The sequence below is a fragment of the Leptopilina boulardi genome, unplaced genomic scaffold, assembly GCF_019393585.1.
Source record: "Leptopilina boulardi isolate dan_hultmark-lab unplaced genomic scaffold, ZJU_Lbou_2.1 LbouV2_396, whole genome shotgun sequence".
Taxonomy (NCBI): domain Eukaryota; kingdom Metazoa; phylum Arthropoda; class Insecta; order Hymenoptera; family Figitidae; genus Leptopilina; species Leptopilina boulardi.
This window is the reverse complement of record NW_026137969.1, coordinates 485,932-506,532: the sequence shown is the minus strand read 5'-3', so window position 1 is coordinate 506,532 and position 20,601 is coordinate 485,932. Positions and strand designations below refer to the sequence as shown.

General features: G+C 27.1%; 2 protein-coding genes and 1 long non-coding RNA gene across 5 annotated transcripts; all 3 read left to right on the top strand.

Moving 5' to 3' along the window:
• On the top strand, positions 1 to 13,116 carry LOC127288801 (glucose dehydrogenase [FAD, quinone]-like). The gene is made up of 5 exons (XM_051316460.1): positions 1 to 124; positions 1,181 to 1,414; positions 10,402 to 10,563; positions 10,978 to 11,130; positions 11,727 to 13,116. Exons 1-5 carry the CDS (start codon positions 122 to 124, stop codon positions 12,987 to 12,989), a joined length of 1,815 nt encoding a protein of 604 aa, XP_051172417.1. The 5' UTR covers positions 1 to 121; the 3' UTR covers positions 12,990 to 13,116.
• LOC127288803 (uncharacterized) lies at positions 2,583 to 4,255 on the top strand. 3 transcript variants are annotated; one of them, XR_007844091.1, is made up of 3 exons: positions 2,811 to 2,929; positions 3,024 to 3,261; positions 3,415 to 4,255. It is a non-coding gene; the product is annotated as an uncharacterized LOC127288803 (long non-coding RNA). The 3 variants fall into 3 exon arrangements; XR_007844090.1 differs by having other exon boundaries at positions 2,876 to 3,041; positions 3,118 to 3,261; XR_007844089.1 differs by having other exon boundaries at positions 2,583 to 3,261.
• Positions 13,117 to 13,324: 208 nt separating the features above from the next.
• LOC127288802 (glucose dehydrogenase [FAD, quinone]-like) lies at positions 13,325 to 15,470 on the top strand. Its single transcript, XM_051316461.1, has 3 exons — positions 13,325 to 13,838; positions 13,918 to 14,070; positions 14,124 to 15,470. The coding sequence occupies exons 1-3, from the start codon at positions 13,446 to 13,448 to the stop codon at positions 15,384 to 15,386; spliced, it is 1,809 nt and encodes a 602-aa protein (XP_051172418.1). The 5' UTR covers positions 13,325 to 13,445; the 3' UTR covers positions 15,387 to 15,470.
• The last annotated feature ends 5,131 nt before the right edge of the window (positions 15,471 to 20,601 follow it).

The following is a 20,601-nucleotide window of genomic DNA, read 5'->3' as shown; positions in this document are numbered from 1 at the left end:
CGAGTTTTGGGATGCCCACATGTATCTGTAAAAAGAGTTGGAGAATACCTGCTTTAGACCCTTTTGCACAGAAACAAGCTTGTGTTTTAGTCAGTTGCCTTTTGTCTACAACAAAAATCAAATGGTATGTTAAAATATTATACTTAATATAAATTCTAATTTCCGATTTTCTTAAAATAATTCCACATATTTTCATTATTTTTAATATTTTTATGCATATTTAAATTATTGAAATTATTTACTATCAATGTTTTTCACTTTATTTTTTATAAAATTAAATTTACTTAAACCAATTAAATATAAATATATTTACTTACATAAAAGAAGAATTTATGATTCTTTATTTGAAATCACAAAATACAGTATTGAAAATTATAAATTTATCGAAAATTGATAGAATAGAAAAAAAATTTTAAATAATTTATTGAGAAGAAATTAGAATAAAGAAATGAAAAATACGAAAAAACTGGTTTACACACAAGTAAATGATTAATAGTCTTAGGAAAAGTATTTACTGACCTTCAATCTTTCAGAAATCTAAGAATAGACAAAAAAAGCATGTCACGTGCATCTTCTAATGAAAAGAACACGAGTTAAAATATCTTGTTATCAATGCTGTTTTATTTATAAAATTAAGGAAGAAATATAAATAGAAACATATGATTCCTAAAACACAAAAAATAAAAGTGATATTTTCAATGTTTAAAAATTTCCTAAAATCTATTAGTTACCATTAAAAATGAAATGAAAATGTTATGAAAATTTGAATTATATTACAGTAACATTATCCGGTAATATTACCATGAGGCGGACATTTTAATATTACGTGCTACTTGGGAATTGTGACGCGCTCTGAAGAAAGGGACTTTATTAGCAAAAAATTATAGGTTATATTTTAAAGTGAAAATACACAAAGAGAATAAACTCTTAATATAAATAATAAAAATTTATGCTTCTTCCGTCTATGTAATTAAGTTTTCATTGCATTCGAAATAAAAAAATTATGTAATAAATAAAAATAATGTTAATTTTATAAAAATACAAAGAAACTTTTAATCAAGGTAAAACTATCGTAAACATAACCTATATTACGTTTTCTTCTAAGCTCCCTTTCTTCAGAGTGCGTCACAATTTTAAAACAAAGTTTATCATTTGTTGTGTTTTAATTTCTTTTTCTTAGAATATGATCCCTACTTGTTCTATAAACGTGACAGAATCATCATGTCAATCGGCAGTGCATTTTTGTGCACTTTTAAATTTAATTACTCCTTTATTGAGGAATAAAAGCATAAAAGAAGTATATAAAAAATCATACTTTAATCAAAATGATATAGAGTATGATTTTATAATAGTTGGAGGAGGAACAGCCGGATCAGTTTTGGCAAATAGATTGTCAGAAATAGAAAACTGGAATGTAAGTATGATTGATCTTACACTACGGTAAATATATATAAAATTGTATAAATCATTTTCTGCAATTTTAATTAATTTTTGGACACTAGAAATTCGCATATCTAAATTGTTGAAAACAGAATAAGTTTTGTTTATATTTGACGCTGCACGGTGAAAGAGATAATAAAACTATATCTTGCGTTATATGCAACTTAAACAGATTTTTTTCAATAAAAATAATTATAGAAAAATAATAATTATTGTAATATGATATATTTTTTAGTACGGATTCTTATGTAATAACTCGGGAATATTTTTAATTGAATATTAATAATAATAATCATAATTACTTTTTATCACTAGCTCAGAATTTCACCTATGAATTATTTTTAATATAACTATAAAATTCCTACATTCTTACTAATTACCCTATTGAAATAAAACACGTATAATTATACGTATAATTGTACGTATAATTATACGTATTATTATACGTATAATTATAATTCTATTAAAAATAGAATAATAGAATAGATTAATTAGTAGCAAAATTGCGCTGAAAATTTTTAGAAATTTTAAAATGCAAATTAAATTTCACGAAAAAAAATATCGTCGAATGTCAATTCAAGCAGTCACCCATCCAAGTACTAACCGCGTCCAACGTTGCTTAACTTCCGTGATCTGATGAGAACTTGTTCCTTCGCCTTGGTGTTTCCGCTGTCTTGTCTTAATTAATAACTTTGTCGTATAAGTATCACTAAAAGTGAGGTTAGGTGCGATACAATACACCAAGGCGAAGGAACAAGTTCTCATCAGATCACGGAAGTTAAGCAACGTTGGACGCGGTTAGTACTTGGATGGGTGACTGCTTGAATTGACATTCGACGATATTTTTTTTCGTGAAATTTAATTTGCATTTTAAAATTTCTAAAAATTTTCAGCGCAATTTTGCTACTAATTAATCTATTCTATTCTATTATTCTAGTTTTAATAGAATTATAATTATACGTATAATAATACGTATAATTATACGTATTATTATACGTATAATTATACGTATAATTCTTGTTTCAAATTCGTATGTCTTATTATACGTATAATTATACGTGTTTTTTTTCAATAGGGTATAATAATAATCGATTACTTCACGAAGATCAAATTTAATGTCTACTAATTTTAGAAAATAAATATAAATAATAATAACCTAAAAAATGAGGGTTAACGACCGATTTAAATACCTTAATTTTGATTTCACAAATTAAAAAATCAGCGTTTTCACTGAAGGACAATAGGTAACAAATTTTATGAAGTATAGTACAAATTTTAGTAAATTTTGTTTAATTTAGGGAAAACGTGTAAAAATGGGAAATATTGATCACGGAGTAGTATAAGGAGGCTCCACTAGGTGGGCAAAGTGTGAGAAAACCGAGTCCGATTTTCCGGAAATTAATTGCTTCAACTAGGATTAACCTCACTAGCGGTTCCTAGCGGAAAACTCTTGTAAGCTCTAAATTTAAACAGTGGCGCGTGTCAAGTGGTGAGATACCCAAAAATGCATTTATCGTGTTTTTTTATGTTTTTAGTTACTTGTGTTTAAAAATTTATATCATTTTTAAAACTTGTATTTACAGTCATTATAAATCCACCGAGTAAGTATATCGTCTAATTAAAAACTTATGTAGTTTGATACAGTAAACATAACCTACAATTTCGATTATTGTCAAGCACAACAAGGAATTATTATAACTGTGACAAATTTTATTTAAATAAATAAATGCAGTTATTTGTTGTTTTTGTGATGCTGAGACGTGCTTCATGTGCTGTTATTCGTTTTTTTGCACTATATCAAAATCAAACAAGAAAAAGGAGGTAAGTGTTGATGATTATTATCTATTTTCATAATTAATAAACATTCTATTTAATAAACTTTTTGCTCAAAGAATAAGAAATTTTTTTAATTTGTTAATATTTTAAAATCCACATGAAAATTCTTGTGTTTAATAATGTAAAATAATTTTACAGATTCTTATAATTACTGAAAAATGAAAAGTTGTAAAGACGACGTAGAAAAGTACACAAATGTTACAGCACATGCAGATTCTAAGTTAATATTCAAAAATTTACAAAATCAATTGGAATTTGTTAAATTACCTGACAAGAGGTGGTGTTATACAAAAGGAAATGAAACCTTTTTTGGTTTTCAAAGAGTTGAAGAGAATTACAAAGTTTTAAAAAGAGTGGGAGTATTTAATAATATGGAAATAAGAATTTATTTTAACAACAAAGTGATGCCTTTTTCGCCATACATAAAAGTAACTAATGTCGAAGAATTTAATAATCTTTTAAAAACTATTAACGAGGTTAACGTGAATGCAGTAGAAATGACAAATGTAATTTAAAAGAAAAGAACTTCTGATACGAGCGCCTAAAATTTACAAACTTTATACAATTATGGTAATCAACTTGTGAATTATATTTTTGTTTTATTTAGATTTTATTTTATATATTTTAAAATTTGCAATATTATTTTATTTTTAATTTATACATGAAATTTTTAAGTATAAAATAGAAATTTTTATAGTCTCAATATTTTAATATTGGAGGATTTTTAATTATTTTATTGTTATTGTATTAAATATGTAATGAAATGGAAATTAATTTTTGATTTATACAAGGAATTTTTTCATAGTTTTCTATTTTTGACATTTAATATATATTTTTTAATGCGTTTTAGCTATTTAGATGAATGAATTTGTATATATTTATATTTATTAAAAATTGTATAGATTATAATAAATAAGAAATTAAGTGATTTATAAAATGTAGTACAAAAGGTGTCAATAAAAATGTATTTTTTATTGTAGACTATTTACATTATATTATTGCACTTGATCTTGCTGTATTTTTTGTCTTTTATTTTTCAGTTCCGGGAAAGTAATTTTCCTTTCTCTTCGTATTTCGCCAATTTGTGGTTCATTTAAATATGTGTCATCATCTCGATCGCGTTCTTCGACTAATTTAGCTTCTTTTCGTTTTGCTCTTGTCTTTGCTCTCTCAGTATTATTTTTATTCCATTGTTTTGATATGAAATACATTCTGGTTGTTAAATAAAATGTTATTATTCGTCGAGTGAGTGATTCTGCGTGATCTGTGCAACCGATCAATTGTACAGAACATGAATCTTGAAGAGCAGAAGTCACCTGGAATAATGTATCCTCTTCAAGCTTGCCACTTCCTACAATTTTCATTACCGCAACCTCTAAAATGTTAATAAGATTGCATAGCTTAACTGAAGGATTTTTTAGATTTCCTTTAGTTCGTAATTCGATGAGTTTGTGTCGCTCTGGTATCGGGTCATTTGGAGACAAAATTAATGCGTCGCAACAATTTTTGCAAACGACACTTTTTTCATCTACTATGAATTTTGCGAATCTCAAAGAAGCCTTGAGTGCTACATATCCAGCAACATAAGCGTTGGCATAAACAGATGTCTCTGATTCACAATAATCGTGGTCTTGTAAAAGAGTTGTGGCCTCAATTAATGCATCAATATTCGATCCACTATCCAAAATTTTATCAAGTTCAGTTTCCCATTTTTTCTTTCTTTCATTTCTCTCCTCAATATCTTGAATTTGTAAAAGAGCGTCAAATATCTCTGAGCTTGCTACATTTGATCCTTTCGGAGACTCGATCAAAGAATAAGTTGAAATTAATCTGTATAATTGTATGAACAGTCGCGAATCCGGGTGGTCGTTCGCACCACAACTCTCTCGCATCATTCCAAAGAAGCGCTACAATACAACAAAATTATGCATTAAACCATTAATAAAAAAAATATAATTTAAATTCTATGTGGGACAAAATTTTTCAAGTATTGCACCCATAAAATTCAATGTTTTCTGAATAGTTCAAAATTTTATAAAATAAAATCTCAGTTATGTAATGACAATGCAATTTTTTTTAAATCAAGTTTTTTTTTGAAAACATTAAATTTTTATTGACTTTATGAACAAAAGATAATAAATTTATTCTTTTTTAAAATTTTTTATAAGAATTAACTACAACTTGTGAATTACTTGAAAAAAATGTATTTAAAAGTAAATTTCTTTTTTCTTTAAAATTAGATGAAAGTGGAAATAAGAGAGAACTTTTAATAACAAGACTAACAAAATAATTTTGAAAAACTTTGATTTTTTTGGGATAGAACACTTAGAAAATTTAATTTCCTTTGTAAAAAATGCGTACTTCCAAGCTATCCTGATTTAATCTAGCAGTCATTATATAACTGAACCCACAGTTTTCTATCAGATATTGACATATTTCTAGGGTGGCTTTCAAAGAAACTTTTAACCCATAGAACGTTTTGTTGTGAAAACATTTATAGTTTTTTTCTGTTGCCACTGATTGCCATTCTTCAAGATATTTTAAAAAATTTTGAATAATCTGTAAAGTATAATATACAAGCGTGAAATTGAATGTTGTATTATTAAGAACAAACATTTAATTGATATTGATTTTATGTAAATGGATCATACTTTATAAGGTTCATTGTCAACTTTTAAGGCATCTATTGGTGTTCTGCTATTCATAGCATTGATTAGAGCCTTCCATTTTTTGCAAAAGGCAATCGCAGAGTCACACTCTTCTAAATCCGGGTGCTTATTTTTATTTAATTCCAAAAGGTCAGCGACTCCAAAAAACTGTTAATTTTTAAAAAGCAGAAAATATTTTATTCATTTGATTAAATCAAAGTAATATTTTTTACCAATAAAATCACGTACTTGGAAAGCCAAGGCGACGTTCATTTTCTCATATAAGCTGGGTCGCAAGTGCTTCTTTGTAAATTTGAAGTTTGCTTTTATAGAAAAATCTTCTGTATTTTCGCAATCCAATAAGGAAAACCAAATTATTAACGCGATGAATCCATCTGGAGTCTAAAAAATTCATGACAGTAAATATCATAGTAATATAATATATATATATTCTGAGTATATATTGAAGTACAATTTTCATCTAATTTCGTTCGAATCGACTAACTGCCAGTACAATTTGTTAAAAGTTTGGAAAGCATTAATTTCAAGATATTACTTTTTTTAAATGTAAACTTACTATATTAGATTTATTTTATTTTCCATAATATGGATTTATTTAAAAAATTGTTGAATGATTCTAAAGTCATTTTTAAAAATGAAAATTTACTAAATTAAGTTTTTAAATTAATAAATAAAAATTGATATTAATTTTTTACCCAAATTGCTTCTAGAAGTCCATGTTTTATTAAGAAATTTCTTACACATTTGACCAAGTGAGGGAAGTCAGACACAAACCACAATCGGCGACTTGAATCGACGATGTGTTCTATGCTGACTTCTTCCTCATTGACTCCAAATTGAGTCCACATTTATCGGTTCCATGACGCTCCATCAGATACTATCGCGTCAATTTTTAATCCTGCATTCTCTGTAAGAATTATGCACTCAGTTATTAACTTGTGCAATACTTTACCAGGTGCACAACCTTTACTTAAAAAACACCCCAAACTTTGCACCCATTTTCCTTTAAATGGCTGAAATAGCATAACGAGTGCATGATCACCGGCTTGATTTGTTTGATTTTCTGGGGTATAATTGCCGAGATAGGTGAATCCTTCAAATTTAAGATTCATTTCATCAAAGTGGATATATTTGGTTAATTTCATCTCATCGATTAACAGGCATCCTACAAAAAAAAAAAAATTCTACTCATATTTTAGAAGCATATAAATTTGTAACTATATTTATTCAATTCAATGGAAGAGTCCACTAAATTTCAACCGTAAAAAATAGAATATTTAAGAAATAAAAAAATAAGAGTTGTGAGAAATTATTCACAGGGTTTTTTTAATTTTTGAAAAAGAAGTACGATTTAATTTTCCAAAAAATGTTTTAAAAAAATTATATCTCCTTAGCAACATGAAATACATTTTTCATGATTTAAAAAAATTGATCGTATGAATTTTGAACAATTTTTATTTTTTTAGACAAGAATTCTCAAATGGTCAAAAACATTTTTTTTTAAATTTTAATAATATTTAATAATTTTAGATCCTCGATAATGCAAAAAAGTTTTTCCCTTTAATATAAGTAAAGATTTGATTTTAGTGTACACACCGTGAACATCCAATGGCGACATATATTTGGTTTTTAATTTAATGCCTTCGAAAATGATTTCCTGAAAACCATACTGGCTTTTAATGAATTTCATGTACCTATTTAAAGTTGTTACACTTGGTAATGGAAGAAGTTGTCTTCTTCGAATGTGTTCATAACCTTTAGGACTCTTGATCCTCAAAAGAATACATTCATAAACCCAATCCGATTGGTATCTTAATCCTTTGTTGCTCTTTACTTTTGAAGTTTCCAGTATGGTTCGCACAGCATTTTGCTCATTTTCAGGTAATTGAATTAAACACTTAACAATGGCTTCATTTTCAATTTTTGAACATTTTAATTTTAAATTTTCTACCTTTTCTTCTAGTTTCTTGATCTATTAACAAATATTTTTTAAATTTCTTATACCTTATAAATTTTGTACTTTGTGTTAAAAAAAATTAGACTGCTTAAGTAAATTTTTATAATTTTTTCCCTGTAAAAATATCACATTTTTAAAGCTATTTTTTATAATAAAAATATTTAAATATTTACATACTTGCGTAAGCTACCAGCTACAAGTTTACAAAATTGTAAAATCCTTTAGATATACATATACTTATATATAATAAGGAAGTATTTTCGAGATCAACGTGAAATTTTTACAGAAAATCCAAATTTAAAAATTGTTTTAAGTAGTGAAAAAGTTCAGAGAATTTTTCGCTTCTTACAATAATTGATTTTTACCTTAAAAAAAATCTATTGTCGCAATTCTGTTAAATTATCATTAAAAATCAAATTTCACTTATCATTACCTTGAACGATGTGCGTTGTTTTCGACGGTTTTCACTTTTCAATTTTTCACGCAATTCCTTGTTTTTCGCGTTTAGTTTTCCGGAATCGTTTTTTTTTTTTTTTGTAATCGTAATCGATGAAATTTACAAGGATCACAAAATTTTACGCGTTTACCTCTTTTACCACATTCTGTCTTCATTACGTAACCTTTACAATCTAAAGACCTAAAATAAAAAATAAATTTAATAATAATCTATATATATAAGTTAAATGTAACTAAATACTGCAAACCTGTATTCCGATTCATCACTAGCACATGGTAGAATATTTTCCACCTTCTTCAGTATATCTGCAATATCTTTCACATTTTGTGCAAAATTTATATTATCCACATGTACCTCCTTTCCTTTCAAAAAAATCTACCAAAAAAAAAAAATATATTGCAATTATTACACACTTAATAGAGTACGTACAGTATTTTCTTACCTTCACTATCATATTCGAAGAAAGTACAACTAGTTGCACACTTTCTTCAGAGCAATCTTCTTTCCAGTAATTCCATATGATTTTGCCCTCTTCTCGCATCATGAACCAGTAACAGGAAGGCAGTGGTATACAATGAGCATTTTTATAAATTACATCAAAATTAATTTCTTTTTCAAAATCGTTATTATGAGGAAAATTATGTGTTACTACAATCACACGTGGAGTAGTTTCACTCTTTTCAAATTTTTCAAAAATTTTGGGTGTAGCACCATCCTTTAAACGTGCACGTACCGACGGTAAAGTAAATTCATTTCCATCATGTCTCAAAATATCATTTTTATCAAAATGTAGCTCACAAATGGCATGATGTTTTTTCAAATTTTGTCCATTTGGTACAATTTCCTGCCACCTTCTTAACACCTCTTCCTATATAACATTTAACAAATAATAATAATGACTTGAAAAAGTATCCGAAAAACACTTTTTAAAATATTAATCTTCATTCGCACACTCCTTAAAAATTTTCACTATAATTAATACATCGTTCTCTATTTATTTTATTTTTTTATCGAAAGTACCAATTGATTTAGGTTTTTTATTTTTAAATATAAAACAAATTTTTCAATTTGACATTTTAATTTTTGAAAATAACTATATATACAGTAACGTTTTCAAAACGTTTTCAAGACAAGAACTTTATTTAAAGAATTACTTTTTTAATTATCCAAAAATAATTTATACAATTTACAAGATTTACTAAGAAAACAGAATAATTAATACTCACCCTGTTTGGACGAAATAAACTAATTTTTCTCTCTGAGTTTTCCTTTTGATTTTTATAGTCCGAAGACTTACATCCGCGTACAAAGCACGTCGGCATTTCAATATCACGAATTTTGAATTTGATAACTAAAACTAAAACTCCCAAACACGAGAAATCAAAGAGCACTATGAAAAAAAAATAAAAACAAACAATGACGAATATATTCATTAATGCATACACTTGACAGTTATATGACACGCGCCACTGTTTAAATTTAGAGCTTACAAGAGTTTTCCGCTAGGAACCGCTAGTGAGGTTAATCCTAGTTGAAGCAATTAATTTCCGGAAAATTGGACTCGCCTTTCTATGCTTGTGGAGCCTCCTTATATTACTTCGTGATATTGATACAAAAAATAATGCATCAATATTTTCGCCGTTTTTACTAAACATAACCTAAAATTTGCTAAGGTCACATTCACACGGTGGAGTGTCATGTGCGGTTCCTTAAAAACAAAAAAACTAACTTTTTGATACAGAAATGATGATATTAAATATGTTCAATGACAAAAGTTCATATAATTCTTATTTTAAAAAATTATATAAATTAATTCATTAATTTAATAAATAAAATAAACTACCCACCTTATAAATAAGGAATTATTTTTATTCTATTAATTTAATATAATTTTTACAAATTTAAAAAACAGTATTTTTTTAACATTTTATGGAAATTATATAAATTATTATAATTATTTATATTTTTTATTAATTTTATAAAATTTTAATTTTATTTATATTTTACAATATTTAATTATTGAAATTATTTAAATGTCCCAGATATTGTTATTAGAAGCGGGTTCTGAAGAACCAGAAATTACTAAAATTCCCGCATTAGCACCTTTTTTATGGGCTAGTAATTTGGATTGGAACTTTTTATCCCAACCGGAAGAAAATGCTTGTGGTTCAAAAGGAGGACGTTGTCACTTATCTCTTGGCAAGGTAAACTATAATTTTTTATAATATCATCAGGTGAATTGAAAATAAGTCAAATTCTTGAGAAGTTTTTTATATTTGATTGATAGTTTTAAATAAACAATTTTAAAAATAGTTTTTCACAACTTACAAACTCGCCACTCTCTGTAAGTTTTTCAAGATATTCTTTAAAAAAAACTACAATCTCATTATGCTTCCGTATCCACGGCCAACCACCGACTGATTCACTCGTCCCAGTCTCGGACATACTATGTTTTCTTCTCTTTGTTGAAATTTCTTTTGACAAAAAAAATCCGTAATGATATTTTATGACCTTACAGTGATGACATTTTTTTCATAAAGAATAAATTTTACATTATTTTAAAATGTTTATAAAATTGCGAGTAGAATAAAAAACTTATTTTGCTTAAATTTTAATAGGTGTTGGGTGGCTCTAGTGCCATTAACATGATGAAGTACGTCAGAGGAAATAAATTAGACTATGATACATGGGCACATTTAGGAAACGTTGGTTGGGAATATCAAAATGTGTTGGATTATTTTAAAAAGTCAGAAAACAACACTGACCATAAGGTAAATTAAAAAAAAATATTTTGGTTTTTAACAAAAATTTCGAATTTTTAGATGCTTTTTGATAATTGAAGCTCTGTAACTTTTTCAATTCAATTTTAATTGCAAACCCAAGTAGCACGATATATCAACTAGATGTCACGGTGATATCACCGGGGAATGTCTCCGTGACATCAGGAAAATGTCAAAATGTCCGCCTTACGGTGATATCACAGTCATATCACGGTGATATCATGGTGATATCACCGTGATATCATGTTGATATTTTCCAGGAACTTATAATTTTTAATAATTTAAAAAATAATAAAAAAAAGAAAAATAATAATTTTTTAAAAATTGTAAGTTCCTGGAAAATATCAACATGATATCACGGTGATATCACCATGATATCACCGTGATATGACTGTGATATCACCTTGATGTCACCATGATATCACCTCGATGTCACCGTGTGATATCACCGTAAGGCGGACATTTTGACATTTTCCTGATGTCACGGTGACATTCCCCGGTGATATCACCGTGACATCTGGTTGATATATCGTGCTATTTGGGAAATATCGAAGAGAAAATTAATTTTTTGTACATTTTTTTTAAAGCTAACGAATTCCAAGTACCACAATAGCGGAGGTTACTTAACTCTTGAAAATAGCCAATATATGGATGCAAGCATTGCATCTGTATTCGAAGCTCTATTAGAAATGGGTTTTAAAAATGTAGATGTGAATGGTGAAGACCAACTGGGAGTAACAAAATTGCAAACTTCGACCAAAAATGGAATTCGTCAGAGCACAAATAAGGCATTTTTAGAACCAATTAGATTAATGAGAAAAAATTTAAAAATCGAAACAAATGCACATGTTATAAAAGTTTTAATAGACAAATTTAAAAATGTCACTGGAGTTGAGTATAAAAACAAAGATGGAACAATTAACAAAGTTTTTGCAAAAAAAGAAATAATATTGTCAGCGGGTGTATTTAATTCTCCAAAAATTCTAATGCTTTCGGGTATTGGAGATAGAAAAAATTTAGAGAAACATAATATTGAAGTAATTAACGATTTACCAGCAGTTGGTAAAAATTTACACGATCACGTTAGACTCAATGCTTTATATTTTTTATTGCCAGAAAATTTTACAACGGAAAATAATTTAGAATATAAGAAAATTGACTTGGATGATTATTTTGATAAGCAGAAAGGACCATTAACGTCTATTGGTTTAAATTCAGTGTGTGCTTTTGCTCAAACGAACTATGAAAATAGATCTGGAGTACCAGATGTAAAACTAGTTTTTTCAGGAACATTAATTGAACTATTCAATGATTCACATTGTAAATCACCACTGTCAGGAACATATTACAATTCGTTTAGTTTAAATATTGAACTTCAAGCTCCAGAAAGTAGAGGATTTTTAAAATTAAATACTACAAATCCCGTGTGGGGTGATCCGGAAATTACTTTAAATTACTTTAAAAATAAAAAAGATAAAGAAATTTTAATGGATGCTATTAGAATAGCTACACAAATAAATAGTACAAAGTCATTTAGGGAAAATAAATTTAAATTAATTGAACGATCCGGTTGCGAAAAATGGGAATTTAATACAGAATCTTATTGGTCATGTATAATAAATAAATATTCTGATTCTGGGTATCATTTTGTAGGCACTTGTAAAATGGGTCCAGAGATTGATTTGGAAGCTGTTATTGATCCTAGATTACGAGTATATGGTGTTAAAAGATTAAGGGTAGTTGATGCATCTATAATGCCAATTATACCTCGAGGAAATACTAATGCTCCTACAATTATGATAGCCGAAAAAGCTTCTGATTTAATTAAAGAAGATTGGTTAAATCATTAGGTTTAATTTAACAAATTTTTAATCCATGACTTTTCGTTTGTAGGACAAATTGGTTGAACTCCTTATCTGACTATTTTAGTATTTTATGTACAAGCAGATGTAAATGTATAAATGGAGAATCATTTTTTTAGCAATTTGTTATATGAATGTAAAAAAATAAATGTTATACAATAAAGTAGAAAAGAATGATTTATAAAAAATAATTTTTCTTATTGTTAGTAAACAGAAATCTGTAAATTACGAGTAATTTAGGTCAAAATATTGTGACGGCAAAACGATGATAAAACAAGGAAAATTTTCCCGCATACAAATAATTCATCTTCTATTTACATTCTCGTTACAGGAAAAATAAGTTTTTAATTTACTTAGCGCATCTTTAATGTTTTCCCCACTAAGAATCTATATATTTTCTTTTTAGCTCTACGAGAAATTAGTGTTAATTTATTATTAAAAAAAATGTGTTGGATTCCTGAAAAATTACCAGAACTGTGTCAAAATAATACTATTAGTTCCGTTTGTCAGCCATCTACTTTTTTGTTTTTGAAACTTATTTACGATTTGTTTGGCTCATCAAAATGTAAGACAACACCAAAAAAGCCTGTTAATAAAGAATATGATTTCATCATAGTTGGAGGAGGTTCTGCAGGATGTGTTCTCGCAAATCGTCTAAGTGAAATAAAAGCATGGAATATTTTATTACTAGAAGCAGGCGTGGAAGAACCAATAGTAACTGAAATACCAGCTTTGGCAAATATACTTCAACGTACAAACATTGATTGGGACTTTAAAGCTCAACAAGAAAATTCATCATGTTTGTTAAGCAAAGGTTGTCCGTGGGCATATGGCAAGGTCAAATATTTCATTTCCGTTAGTTTTTTAATTTTCTGTTTCGTTAATTTATTTCGTTTTTAATTTGATTTTCAAGTAGGTGTTGGGAGGATCAAGTGCAATCAGTGGAATGTTATATGTAAGAGGCAACGCAATGGATTATGACACATGGGCTGATTTAGGAAACTATGGATGGAGCTACAATGATGTACTGCCTTATTTCAAAAAATCAGAAGACAACAGAGATGAAACGGTAAATTTTTAAATTTCATTACCGGACAAATTTTAAAATTTGTATTGTTACAGATTGTACGAAACAATCCCTACTATCATAGTGTAGGAGGATATCATTCAGTTGAAACGATGTCGTATCAAGATATACATACAAAAAATCTCCTGAAAGCTAGCAAAGAAATGGGCTATAAATCTGTAGATGTGAATGGAAAACAACAAATAGGTGCAATGGTTCTACAAACAACATCAGATGAAGGAAAACGTCAAAGTTCAAACAATGCTTTCATTCGACCGGTTAGAACAAAACGAAGGAATTTAGATATCGAAACCGAAGCTTATGTTACAAAAATACTAATTGATCCAAAGACGAAAAAAGCTTATGGTGTAAAATTCACATCAACTGAAAACAATATAACGAAAGTGGTAAAAGTACGAAAGGAAGTTATTGTATCAGCAGGAGCCACTAAGTCACCACAATTATTAATGGTTTCTGGTATAGGCCCAATGGAAGAACTTAAAAAACATAATATTCACGTAATTTATAATTCATCAGTAGGAATGAATCTTCAAGATCACGTGACATTTACTGGTATATATATTCTTTTAGACAATCAAACTTGGACAAATATAACATTGGATCAAAAGAAAGAAGATTTGCGCAAATATTTAAGGACTCAAAAGGGTCCATTATCGTCAATAGGTCCTCAAATAATATCAATTTTTGGTCAAACAAAGTATGAAATACAAAATGCACCAGATCTTCAATTACTTTTCATAGGAACAAATATTGCTGAATTGGATTTAAGTCCAATAATGACTTACTATGATTCTATTTTATTTTATCCGACTCTACTGACACCTAAAAGTAGAGGAGTTATTAAACTTAATAAAACAGATCCTATATGGGGTTCACCTATAATTTATCCGGGATTTCTTACAAATAAAGAAGATATTGATCGAATGCTTGAAGGTATAAGAATGTGTCTACAATTCTTTGAAACTACAACCTTTAGGAATAATAACTATCGTTTGTACGACACTCCTGAATCACCTTGTGATAAACTTAAATGGAATAGTGATGAATACTGGATTTGTTTGTTGAGAGCAAAAACAGTACCTGGTTCACATGCTGCTGGTACTTGTAAAATGGGGCCAAAAAATGATCCTGAAGCTGTTGTTGATTCAAGACTACGAGTGTATGGGGTAAAACGATTGAGAGTCGTCGATGCATCTATTATGCCGATTGTTCCTCGGGGAAATACACATGCTCCCACTGTTATGATAGCTGAAAAAGCTAGTGATATGATAAAAGAGGACTGGTATTTTAGGAATTAAAAGATATTGCGAAAGTCACATTGTTAAATTCTGTATAAATATTAAATTTTATGGTCTGGACAACAATAAAGATTTAGGAACTTGTGTTTTTTCTGCTAAATTTCCCTTTAACTAACTTCTTCTAACAAAATATAAAAAATATAACATAATATAAATATATAAATATATATTTATATAAATATAAAATATTTATATAAAAACAAAATATAAAATGTTATCAAAGCTAACACAAAGCTCATGGTTTGCTAAAGACTTAAAACTCGCATTTGACTCTGAGTCTAAGCTCGGTTAAAACTCGAAATTCAACCAAAGGATTAAAACTCGCAGAAGGTTCAAGGCTCGTTTTAGGGTCAAAATTAATTCCAGGATTAATATTTGCATAAGGATCAAGGGCTCGCTGCAGAGTCAGGATTCGACCAAGGATTAAGACTAGCATACTAATCGTTCAGCGAGTCTTAATCTTTAGTCGAATTCTGATCCTTTAGTGAGTATTAATCCTTAGTCGAATCCAGATCCTTAAGTGAGCCTTTTATGCAAAGTATTAATCCTTAAACGAGTTTTAATCCGAAAAAGAGCTTTCTGCGCGAGTCTTAATCCTTGGTCGAATACTAATTATTTAGCGATCCTTGATCCTTAAAGTATTAATCATGAAAGGAGTTTTGGGCCTAAAATATAGGGAAGCAATAACTAGTTATTTTTTTTTATATAATTATGTATTTATGATAAAATTTACATTTCAGTCTTGAAAATTAATTCATTCATCTGATTATATATTAAAACCCCCATGTCCCTTGAACTCCAACGGTAGGTTCCCATCTCTGTCCTGGATATCTAACTCCACCACCGGTTGCACTGAACGATCCGTGTTTGTTTTCGAATACTTTGTGTTGATAGTCAACATTGTAGGTTGGTCGACGCTCTGGACCACTCAATGGTTTCTGTACTCCAATACTGACGGATCCCTAGGGATTTGCTTCTCTTGCATAACGATGTGGTTTTGGTGGGCGTGGACGATTCTGTCAATATACAATTTTATTCTAAGATTTAGTATTTTATTTAACATTTTGACCAGGGAAAATATATACCAGAAAAATTCTAGATAATTTTTTAGAAAGAATTTTGAGTAAAACATTCTTTAGATCAAAATAAGTGGAAAGTAGGGTTGTCAATTAAAAACCTTTAAAAATTTAGTTAGGACGATACAATTTTTTTTATAATTTTTGAATTCGGCAGGATTATAAAGTATTGATTGATAAAGAAACAAACTTTCAAATTTAATTTTTTAAATAAAATGTTTTTATGTACTCACAATCATGGTTGGTGGTCTCTCTCTTTTTGGTAAACCAGCAAGGGATACAGAAAGACTCGTGGCTATAAGAGCCAGTACAAAAATGTATTTCAACATTTTTCAGTATATAAATGAGTACAAAATGTAAAATAATTAATTTTTTCTAAAAGGAAGTATTAAATACTAAATTCTATTTAAATTCAATTTTGTAATAATTATGAAACAGTAAATTAATTTCTCATTTTAGACTGAAATTTAATAAAAAGCAATGCTAATATAATATTAATATAGATATCGAATATTTAAATAATATTTTCTTCTATTTTTAATATTAGTTTTTTGACTACTCTTAATTTTCTCACCAACTGTATATTGCTTCTTGTGCAGTGAGTTAATGTTCGATCATTTTTATTTCGTGCGAGAATTTATATATACGCTAACAAAAACAGGTCTTTGACTTGTCTAATAGGAATCACTGCGACTTTCCTTTTTTCGGAAATTAATGCAATTTTTTAATAATACAAATAGGAAGAATTAATACCAAAGCAGCAGCTGAAAATACATACAAAAATATTATCATAAATTACGTTTGTTTCGGATATTTTTATGCTTTACTACAAGTATAACATTTTTCCTTATTTATTTAATTTTTAATTCTCATTCATAATTGTGCAAACCGCAACACGATATATAAACATTTTTCGTTTTAAATAAATAAATATATAAAAAATTAATAAACTCCAAAATATATTTTTATAATAAATAATTCAATAAAAATATTCTTCTTTTAGTGTATTATATAAAAATATATATAAACGATACAAATATATCGTTAGTAAATATTTATAATTCTGATATAATTATTATCTTATATAATAATTCTTTTATAATTTTATTTTATATATATTACTTAGTATTATGTAATTAAATAAAATAATTAAATTGAATATTCAATTTATAATTGAAAAACCAAAGTACATTCATAATTTCAGAGATAGAATTATATGCTTCATCGATTAAATAAAAACTAAATTTTCTTATTTGCACAATCTCACAAATAAGCGTGGCAATATGATAAATACTTTGCGATACACAAACATGTATTTTACAATCGCATATATACTAATGTCGTTATATGCGTTCTTAGCTGTTATTAAGAATTCACTCTTATGCTTCCAAAAAAGTAAATCCCTCAATAAAGGAAAGCAAGTGATTCCCCGCGAACAAGTTATACAGATGTCTTTTTCATTTCCCATCGTATATAAATAAGTGTGCAGAATTAAGATGATCATACTCGAAGAAACTGCACAAGAATCAACAAAGTTAGTAAGAATTTTTTGCTTTCATATTATAAAAAGTCAAAGAAATTAAATAAGTATATAGTAAAATTATTAGTAAACATATATTTTAAATAATGCCATTATAAAAATACACATAAAAAGTAATATTGCAATTTTATTACAATTTTAAAATTAAATACTTGATTTCTAATTAGAAAATTGAACTTAACAGAATTAGGTATTAAAAACTGTTTTAACAAAAACATATTCTTTTAGATACTTCTATAATAATTCATTTGCTTCTAAGGTCCCTTTCTTCAGATCGCGTCACATGTATTAAAAATATTGAAGATCTGATATTGATTATGTACTTATTTCTTTTACATTTTTTAATAAAGATTTGACGAAAGAATAAAGTCATTAAAATTTTGTTATGAATCATCAAAAACAATAACTGTCATATTTGTCTGCAATATTGATTGAGTAACAATGAAACATTAGCTACAATAGTCGTCATGATTATAACTAAAAAATATTATTATATACAAAATATGCTAAGTCATGAAAATATAATTCTGTATACTCTGATGACTTAAAAAGTCATATATATACAGATGAGTGATATGAAAATTTTACAAGTATTTTTTATTGAAATAAGATTTTTACTAAATCCGCCTATAATCAGAATTAGAAATACAATTTCTATTTCTATAACTCGTCTATCTCATTATTATATATTTTTTTTAAATAAATATTTCAATGAGAAAAAATCTTTAAATTTGCGTCAAACTCAAAAGTAATTTATGTATACTACATAATTAAAAAATAATTCAACATTCTATTTTTTGGTGTTTTTTGGATTAAAGCTACAAATAATCATACCGAAATTTTATATTTTATTCATCAGTCAAAATTCAAATTGGTTTACCGCAGTCGTTAGATTACGTAATTAATTATAGTTACAATGCAAAAAGAAGTATTACTAAAATACATTGTATTTTTAAATTTTTTAGAATCTAAAGTTAACTTATATTTATTAAAATGTTTCAAAAAATTGTTTTTGACCATTTTAGAATTTTTATTCTTTAAAAACATTTTTTATTTTTATTATATTTGAAAAAAACAATTAATTAATTTGTGGAACTTATTTTTGTTTTGAAAAAATACCAATAGAAACTCAATTAGGCGTTTGTTGCATAATTATTTAATTATAACATTAATATTTTTGTTGTTCCAAATTTGATAGCAAATAATTTTGCAAATTTAAAAATTCGCAAAAGCGATCAAGAATTATTGAAACTAGATTTTTTCTATTATTTTAACTTAATATTAACTGGTATTAATACAATTTATTTAATTCAAATAAAAATTATTTGGTTGATGTAAATACTTATTTGATAATAGTCAAGCGAGTATTTGAATCAAATAAATTTTTTTTTCAGTGTATAAAGTCAGTTTAAGACTTATTAAACTAAAAGCTTATGTTATTCAGATATTAAAAAAAATTTAACTTTATAATACTCGTTTGTTTAAACAAATATAAGAATTTAAAACTAATATCGTAATTTTCTATTACAGCGCGTTTGTATATCAGTTTCAGTGTATCAATTACGGTGACCAAAATTACGTGTATTTTGTAGATACTTTGCACACCGTAATTGGAGCCAATGGAAATCTTAAAAATCTTCAATTACGGCGGGGGAAAAAAATTGATCTCAAATAATTAAATTAATAATTATTTAAATGTGCATCTTTATTAGTAATTGTGTTGTCGCCGTAAGAAACAACTAATAATATTATTTTTGTGAGTTGGTTCATTCATTATTGTGGAGTATAGATTAAAATAACTGATTTTGGCACTCCAAAGTAATTTTTTAAACTCTTCATTTTTTTGTGATATCTCTTTAAAAAATTAATTTTAGAAGAGCGCAAGTATTAAGTTTTGAGCTCTATACATTTGTTATTAAGAAACAAAAAAAATTTTTTGATTTATATTAACAGTTTTTATAAAAAATTAATAAATATTTCAAAAGTACATTCGGGATTTGGTGGCGCGATTATTTGAGAATTTCGTTAAATATTAATAAAATGAAGTTGATTATATGAAATTTACACATTAATAAGCACCAATAACAATCCTATTCAAAAAATTTAACCGAATAATGGTTTTTAAATATTCACAGCGTTATTATAAAAAAAATATATATTTTTTGGTAATTTTACGATTTCATTTAATTTAAATGAAATTTTCTAATTTTTAAATTTAAAATAATTTTATTGTAAAATTACAGTACAAGACTTACTTTGTTAAGTCTTGCAAGCGCGCTTTACACAGCTTCAAATAAAGTGGTATAAAAATATAAGTATTAAATATATTTCAACTTTCTTTTTTTTTTAATTAAAGCTGATATGTTACAACAAGTTTTCTATATGTTAACTTTTTAAAAAAAGCAAAAATGAGTGAGTTACACAACAAAGAGTAAAAAGTGCGCCAAGTAACCACGGTCTCTCCTACTTTATTTATTTAACAAGCAAAGTACAAAAACTTGGAGATAATCAATCCTTCCAAAGCTTCACTGAGTCTTATTGGAAGACAATATACTAATCGTGCTATCACTTTGAGTAGCGACTAATTAATCTGACCACA